We start from the raw sequence: 8,809 nt of genomic DNA, 5'->3' as shown, positions 1-8,809 counted from the left end.
GTGTGTGTGTGTGTGTGTGTGAGAGAGAGAGAGAGAGAGAGAGAGAGAGAGAGAGAGAGAGAGAGAAAAGAAGAAGAATAAGAGGGAGAGGGAGAGAGAGACAGAGAGGGAGAGAAAGAGATGGAAAGGGGGAGAGAAAAGATAGGGGGGTAGAGATAGAGAGAGACAGAGAAAGAGACGCAGAGGGAAGGAGAGGGAGAGAATGAAAGGGAGAGAGAGAAAAAGAGAGAAAGAGAGACAGTGGGAGGGAGGGGAGACAGTTTGTGCTTTAGAAAAATCACTACAGGGGTGGCTAGGTGGCGCAGTGAGTAAAGTGCCAGCCCCAGAGTCAGGAGGACCTGAGTTCAGATGTGGCCTCAGACACTTAACACAAAAAAAAACTAGCCGTGTAACCTTGGGCAAGTTACTTAACCCCAATTGCCCTCCGAAAAGCAAAAAAAAAAAAAATCACTAAGACAGCTGAGTGGAAGATGGGTCAGAGTGACAAGGGACCTGAGTCAGAAAGTCCAACCAGTAGGCTATTACTGTAGTCCAAGAGTGAGGTAACAAAGGGGTGTACCTGGATGGAGAGTGAGTAGAGAGAAGGGGGAGTAAATTTGAGATGTTCAGTGAAAAGAGCTTGGCTATGTGGGGTGAATGTGGGTGAGAAATCTTGCAAGGGTGGTGCTGAGGCTGTGAATCAGGAAAGGGCTGTGTGGTTGGCAGGGAAACAGTGCTGAGGCATCATCATCCCAGCATGCAGTTTTCTGTAGGAAGATGGGCAGCTCCTGGGCAATGCCAGCTTCCCAGGTGTCTTGTTAGCTGCCCCAAGTTTGAGAGTGTCTGGACTCAGTCATCTAGAGTGATAATGAGAGTTTTTGGGCAGCACCAGGCTCTTGGAGAGAAAAGAGGCTGCCAGAATCAGAGGAATGGTTGTTCTCTGTTCCTTCCTCCAGAAGGAACAATGATACATATGATACATAAAAGTAAAAGACCTGGAATTTGAACTCTGCTATTATAGCAAGTTATTTGGAAAGCTCCATTTTGATGGTTTTGCACATATTGAGTCATTTTGGTTGTATCTGGTCTTTGTGACACCATTTGGGGTTTTCTTGGCAAAGATACTGGAGTGATTGGCCATTTCCTTCTCCAACTCATTTTACAGATAAGGAAACTGAGGCAGACGGGGTTAGGTGACTTGCCCAGGGTCACACAACTAGTAAGTGCCTGAGGCCAGATTTGAACTCATAAAGATGAGTCTTTTTAACTCTAGGCCAGATACTCTATCCATTTTTTCCACCTAGCTGCTCCATTTTGCACATAGTAGGTATTTAATAAATGGTTGTTGAGTGAAGGAGTGGGTGTTCGGTAGGGTGTACGGAGTTGCAGATATGGCCAGGGCTAAGTGTTAAGTATACACATATATGGACGTGATAGATTCGAGGTTCTTTTCTATTGGAATTCTGGGCCTGGACAGACAGACAATTTCTGGCACAGAGGCTTTGGGATTGCGGATGAGTCCAGGGGTAGATTTAGTGCTTACCTCTGCCTGTGTGAAGTTCCTCAAGGCATCCCCACTGCTCCCTAGACGAGAATGGGCCAGCCGCCCCAGTCGAGGACCTCGCTCCACCAGGTAAAACAGGTGCTGAGGGGCTGTGTCTTCATTGGTGGTCACTTTCAGGTTCCGATTGCTAATGGTCTGATAGGTTCCTGTGAGAAGGCAATTTGGGAGCCCATCAGCTTCTGGACAGTTATAGGGTCACAGATTAGGGCTGGAAGGGAATTTAGGAGTCATCTGGTCCAACCCCCCTATTTTACAGATGACAAAACTGCAGCACAGAGAGAAGGATTTTGCACAAGGTCACACAAGCAGTAAGTGATGGAGCTGGGATTTTTGAACTGAGGTGTTCAAGTGGTTTCTGTCATGTTTGACTCTTCATGACCCCATCTGGGGTTTTCTTGGTAAAGATACTGGAATAGTTTGCCATTTCCTTCTCCAGCTTCTTTTATAGATGATGAAACTGAGGCAAACAGGGTTAAGTGACTTGCCCAGGGTCACACAGCTAATACATGTTTGAGGCAGAAGATGAGTCCTGATTCTAAGCCCAGTGTTCTATCTACTGTGCTATGTAGCTGCCCTCTGAACCTTGACCTTGAACATGGTCCCCCAGTGAAATTCCGGTGTTTCACACCAACAGTGTGCCCGGGGAATGCTTGGTAGCTAGAAGCTCTTGGGCAGACTCTGCTGCTACTTCGGCTGCTCTGAATCTGCTGGCTGAGGGCAAGGGGTTTCTTTGTTCTCCTCAGTTGGCAGGAGGAGTAAGCATAAAGTAAGCATAAACATCCTTTGCCAGGCTCAGCAGCCCCATTCTGACATGCTGATAGCCCCGGTAAAGACAACAGGCAGAGAATAAATAAACAGACCACTGGTCCTAAAGCAGACCCACCTGGACAAATGGTCAGGGCCTGGTTGCTTTCCACAGTGATTTGTCTCAACTTCAGAGCTTTCACAGAGAAGAAGTGTCCCGGGGAGACGTTATCTCCATCGGATAGGTTGAAGTGGAATCCACCATCCAGGGGCCCTGGAGAATGACAGGAGGTGGTACCATGAATATGGCCTTGACTTCTCACTGTGCCCTACAGATGGATCGTTACAGGGTTGGGGGAGAACTGTGATTGTGAGGGGTAGAGGTGGGATGGTAGGTGCCCCCTGGTACATGTCAGGTCCTTCTGGATGGGAAGTTGGAGCTGCAGGGGGGCCGGAGGGAGGTGGAGGAGTTTGGAGGGTGTGTGGCAGGGAGTTCGGGTAGTTTGTCTCCTGGTTCTGACTAGGGGTTCTTGGGCTCAAGCAGAGATAACTGTTTTTCCCATCTCCTCATGAAGATGGGGGCAGGAGGAGGAACAGATAGGACTGGGAGGAGCTGACCATTATGCCACCAGGTGCATAACTCTCCACCCCTTCAACTTCTGAGTAGGTGCTGAATTCCCTTATTCAAATGCAGGCTCCTTGCCAGGGATGGTGGTGGGCGCCTGAAATCTCTGCTATGGGGAGGCTGAGGCTGGTGGAATGATTGAGCTCAGGAGTTCTGAGCTGCAGGTGGGCTAAAGGTGATCAGGTATATACACTCAAGTCTGGCACCAGTATGGTGAATCCTCAAGGAGTGGGGGGCCGCCAAGCTGCCCCAGGAGGGGCAAACCTGCTCAAGTCAGAAATGGAACAGGTCAAAGCTCCTGTAACAGTCAGCAGTGGGACTGGGCCTAGGGATGGCTTCTGTACTTTCATCTAGAGCCAGATAGGGAAACCCAGTGTGAAAAGAAAGAAAGGAAGAAAGGAAGGAAGGAAGGAAGACAGGAAGAAAGGAGGAAAGAGAAAAAGAGGAAGGAAGAAAAAAGGAAGGAAGAAATAGAGAAAGAGAGAGAGAGGAAGGAAGGATGAAAGAAGGAATATAAGCTCCTTGAGGGCAGGGCCTGTCTTGTTTGCTTTGATGTATATCCCTAGTATGTAAACACAGTGCCCAACACATATCTATCTGTATCTATATCCATCTCTTTGTCTGCACATCTGTCTATCCATTTTTCTATCTCTCTGTCTGTCTGTCTCTCTGCTTTTCTGTTGCTCTACATGTCCACTAACCTTCATGGACGAAATGAACCAGCCCATTATTGATCTGGGCCTGAGTGAACTGCTGGATCTCTGTCCTTGGGGACAGCCTCAGCACCATCTTCCCATTGCTTGGCGGCTCGATGGAGAAGATCAGATCTTCAGGTGTGGAGTCATCGTCCTCCCCTTTCAGGATATCAGGGGTGATCTGGGCGGTGGCTCCTTCCCACATCTGTAAGTGCATCAGAACAGTTAGCCCATCCCCAAGTAGCAGACCTAGGGCCCTAGCTAGGAGGCAGCAGCAGGCCCTAGTAGAGGGTCTTCTCTGATGGGAGGAAGGACACAGGTGCTGCTGCTTACTCTCCTTCTACTTATGTGGGAATCAGGGCTGCCTTTTTTATACGGTCACCTTCCTTCCCTCCCCCTCTCTTCCCCCAAATCTCCAGTGACTCCTCACTGATAAAATAGTTGAGTCTGAATGCCTCAGCTCATCATTCAAAACCTTTCATGATCTGGCCCATGGCACAGTGGTAAGATTCATGGATATGGCATCATAAGACTTGAGTCTGAAGCCTGACTTTGCAACTTCTTATATGGCCCTGGATGAGCCAGTCATCCCCTCTGAGCCTCAGTTTCCTCACTTATGTCAATGCTGTTTCCTGTTTAGAATGCCATCCCTTCCTCGCCCATCTGTGCTCTTTCCATCCTCCAAGGTTCAAGATCCACCTCCTCCAGGAAGCATTCCCTGAATTCTCCAGCCCAGGCTGACTTTTCCCTCCTCTGATAGATCTTGTAGCACTTACCATTGGCCACAGTACTCAGGACTTGATCACTGGCTGCCTCCAATCATTCTTTTCTGCATATAGATCTGCCTTATTATCTTTCTAAAGTATCAATCTGGTCACCCCTCTGTTCAAAGCCCTTCAAGGGCTCCTCACTCCCCACTAATAAAATTGAATCCCCAGAGTCTGACATTCAAGGTCTTTGTCAAACCTTATCTCATAAAACCTCTAAGTTTTATCAATCAATAAATAAAATCGCTCAGTCAATCAATCAATAAACACTTAATTTTTTTTAACTTTTTGGAGGGCAATTGGGGTTAAGCGACTTGCCCAAGGTCACACGGCTAGTTTTGTGTTAAGTGTCTGAGGTCAAATTTGAACTCAGATTCTCCTGACTCCAGGGCCAGTGCTCTATTCACTGTGCCACCTAGCTGCCCCTCAATAAACACTTATTAAGCACTTATGGCATTCCAGGAACTGTGCTGGGGATACAAAAAGAGGCAAAAAACAGTTCTGTCCATATGTTCTGTGTGATACAGAGGAAAGAGCGTTGCACTTGGGGTCAGAAGAACTGGGTTAGATGCTGTTTCTATTGCTTAGAGCTTGTGAGACCCCAGGCATTGGAACTCAGGTGGCACAGACTTTAGGTCCAACACTCCATCTACCCAGCTAATGAGCTGCCTTCCTTAGCATTCCCTGCTCCACTCCTCCCCAAAGCTAGGCTCTTCCCCTAAGAAATTACCGTTGTATTTCCTTTCAATATATTATGTATCTCCTGCTGGGTACAGATGCTGATGTGAGCTCCTTAGGGGTACAGACCGCTAGCCTGGTATATCCATTACCTTCCCCAGTGTCCAAGCACACAGTAGGTGCTGAAATAAATGCCTGCTGATTGATTTCTGATGCAATGACTAGCTGTGTGATGATATCAGGATCATGGCTTAAGGACACCTTAGACATTGTTCAATCAAATTTTCTCATTTTATAAGTGAAGGTGAGGCCCATTGAGCTTACAGAGCTAAGCTAAGGTCCCGTGGCTGGTAGGACAAGGCACTTGGGACGTTGTGATAGTAATGGCAATTAAAGATTCCCCTGTATTGGCTTGGTTTTCAAATTGATTGTGTTAAAACCCAGAGTTTGTTAATCCCACCTGTGGGATGGGCTTGTTGATGTGAAAAGAAAGTCCTGAACTGGGAGGAGGAGCTGGTGATGTAGATTTGGAGAGACACTAGAGAGAGGCGGAAGATCTTTTTGGAAGCAGCACCTCGTGGAGAGAGAGAGACTAAGAGAATTGCTGGTGGCCGCTTTGAATTGCCCTGGACTTTTGAGACCTGCCCCCTGAGCTGCCAAGGACTGAGGAGACATGGCTGTTTTGCTGGTACTTTGTCTGTCTGTTTTGATGTTGTTTTGTCAGATTTGTCCACTGGTGAAAGACAGTCCTTTTGTTGAAGAAGTCCTGGAACCTGGCTGTTCGCTAAGAAGCCCTGAGACTGTCCTGCAGACAGAGAGTGAATACTGTCCACTGGTGAAGGACAGTGCTGTTGTTGCAGGGGTCTGGAGACTGTCCTGCAGACAGAATGAATACTGTCCACTGGTGAAGGACAGTGCTGTTGTTGCAGGGGTCTGGGAGCCTTTCTGTTGGTTCAGAAGCCCTGAAGAAGGATTTTCTTGTTGTATGTTTACAGAAATCCTGGGAGAGGGCTTTGCTAATGTGTTCAGGGGTTCTAGGACTGTTCTACAGACAGAGGATAAATTCATGAAGGGACTGGCAATGTATCTTATGGCCTTGCTAAGCCTTGTCTCCCCAGGAACTAAGATTGCTGAGAACTTGCCTCGTGTCAAGATGAAGAAAAGACCTCCATTTGGGTATTAAGTGCTGTGTTTAAACTTGATGTAACTCTGGGGTAGATTCAATTGTGATCCTAGGGGTGGGGAACTTTTGACCTTATTGTGCTCTGTGATTGACAAATGAAGGTACTTTACCTATGTTTGGAAACTAATCTCCATTTGAGAAGAGGGGTTTTGTGGTGGACCAAATGAAGGTATAGCCTAGGGGTGGAGAAGTATTTAGAACAGAGACTTTGTAATTGATTGAATGATTGGAAGGTCCTGGGGTGGGGTAGTACTTGGAGATTATTTAATCACGCTTAGTAAATGCTGTATTTGGAATGATGTCATGTTTTGATCTTCTCTGTTCTGGGTTTGTTACTGAATAAAATGGAGAGCACCAATGCTGGTATTCTGAACCTTGGGAAGTTGCCTTTCCTTGGCATTACATTATAGACGTCCAAATTCTCTGTATGTGAGGCTGGCTGTGGGAGGAGGGAGTTGTTAGAGTATGTTCCAAGTCTCAAATTCTATGGCTTAAAAAGACTGAAAAACGATTTTTAAAAACAACTATCTGAGGCAGGTAACTGAGTGAAATAAAGAATTATGGAAATAGATGTAATATATTCATATCTAAATTCAAAGAAAAGAACAGAGAATGGGAACCAAGGCCTAGAGAGGAAGGTGGGCTGTGTGTGTGTGTGTGTGTGTGTGTGTGTGTGTGTGAGAGAGAGAGACAGAGAGACAGAGACAGAGAGACAGAGACAGAGAATGTCCCTGGCTGTGACCACCTTAGAGGAGCGGGGACTCTAATACATACATCTTAGTGAAAGCTAGAAGGGAGAGAGCTCACTCCCCCACCTCCCCCCAGGCGCCAAGCTGGGGTCTCTCAGCCACTGGAGCTCCCCTGGGGATCAGTGTGGCTGCCAGCTCCAGTTCCCCTCTGTTATTGACACCTGTCCTCCAGGAACTGGGTTTGTGTGTCTGCCCCTCCCCCCTGCCCTTCCTAGCCACTGTGTCCCCAGCTTGGGAGGGGTTCCCTAGAAGCAGACATGGCCTCAGCCATAGGCAGAGGACACCTGAGGCTTGGGAAGGCCCCATTGCCTGTCTCCTCCCCCATCCCTCCTCTCCCTGCTGGTGGACAGCTGAGCTCTCCTTCCCAGGAGCCAGAGCCTTTCACTCCCCAGGGAGGTCTCAGACTTAGAATGTGCACAACTATTGGCTAGGGACCCCAGGGATGGCGTCACACCCAGGGGACGGACCAGGCCCCTAGGGAGAGTAGAAAGGAGCTCTAGGGAATGGTAATGAGCCCAGGGCTAGGGGCTAGTTGGGGGTAGAAGGAGTGGAGGAAGGGAGGGAAAGTGCTCTGTGTGTGTATGTGTGTGTGGGGGCGGGGCTGGGCTAATTCTGTTGCTATCACAGTTTTTCCCCAGGAGGTTCAATCTCCCCAAAGCTCCCTGAAACTACAGAAAAGCAGAATAAGTCTAGAGCAGGGGGCTATCTGAGCCTCCACCTCTCTGTGGCGGTTCCTTCCCCCACAAGAGCCGGCCTTCACAGTGGCCCCTGACCCCATGGCCATGAGGGCCACAGCTCTGCCTCTGGAGGCCTAAATTTTGCCATTGCCTACGGGACCTGAGGCTAGGCCGGAGTCCTGGCTCTCTGGTGTCCTGGGCCCCATCTGTAGGCAGTCTGGGAAAGCCCTCTTGTCAGAGTCAGGCTTTGAAATGATTGGAGGAAATGCTGAATTTCAGTTAGAGGGGAGTGAAAACAAGGTCATTTCTTCCCCATCCAAGTTCACAAGCTCCTATTCTAGGCGACCTTTAAAGGCCTAGTTAGCTCTAAATCTGGCCATGGCACAGTAGGAAAAAAACCTAGGATAACAACCACAACCAGCACAACCACCACAACTAGCACAACCACCACAACTAGCACAACCACCACAACCACAACCACAACCACCACCACCACCACAACCAGCACAACTACCACAACTAGTACAACTACCACAACCACAACCACAAGAGCTAGCACCACCACAACCACAACAACTAGCACCACCACCAGAACAAAACCACAACAGCCAACATTTATACAGCACCTACAAAGTTCTCATTTGATCCTCACCACAACCTTGGAAGGTAGGTGCTATATTATACCAATTAACCTGAGGCAAACTGAGGTTAAGTGACTTGCCCAGGGTTTCTCAGGTCTTCCTGACTTCAGGCCTGGTGCTCTATCCACTGTGCCCCAGGATCTTAGACTGAGAGTTGAAAGGGGCCTTAGAGGCAGCAAGTTTAACTCTTTCATTTGACAGATAAGGAACCTGAGGCACAGAGTGATCTAATGGCTTGCCCAGGGTCACACTGCTAATGGTGTCTGAGCTGGGGTTTGAAGCCAGGTCTTTCTGATTCCAAGACCAAATGTCCTTTACACTGAAGGCCACTTTGCTTTTTGGTACCTGAGTGAGGTATGAAAATAACCAGTCCTGGGGCTTCGGTTAGTTTGCTGACCTGGGAGTTTTTAATTCCTCCCTCCCTCCCTTCTCTCTCCCTCCTTCTTTCCCTCCCTCCTTCCCTTCCTTCCTTCCTTCCTTCCTTCCTTCCTTCCTTCCTTCCTTCCT

The 8,809-nt window shown here is 48.3% G+C and overlaps 1 protein-coding gene across 1 annotated transcript in view; it reads right to left on the bottom strand.

Moving 5' to 3' along the window:
• CSPG4 (chondroitin sulfate proteoglycan 4) overlaps positions 1–8,809 on the bottom strand; it is a 93,842-nt gene that overhangs the window by 8,067 nt on the left and 76,966 nt on the right. Inside the window, exons 6-8 of the mRNA XM_069071115.1 lie at positions 3,614–3,812; positions 2,427–2,561; positions 1,523–1,689 (exon numbers count right to left, since the gene is read on the bottom strand). Of these exons, the coding sequence (XP_068927216.1) occupies positions 1,523–1,689; positions 2,427–2,561; positions 3,614–3,812 (501 nt within the window). The remainder of the gene's footprint in view (positions 1–1,522; positions 1,690–2,426; positions 2,562–3,613; positions 3,813–8,809) is intronic.

This window comes from Petaurus breviceps, unplaced genomic scaffold (assembly GCF_028583685.1).
Source record: "Petaurus breviceps papuanus isolate PSGF00001 unplaced genomic scaffold, PetGlider_PUasm1.0 90825, whole genome shotgun sequence".
Lineage (NCBI taxonomy): Eukaryota > Metazoa > Chordata > Mammalia > Diprotodontia > Petauridae > Petaurus > Petaurus breviceps.
This window is presented reverse-complemented; position numbering and strand designations above follow the sequence as displayed.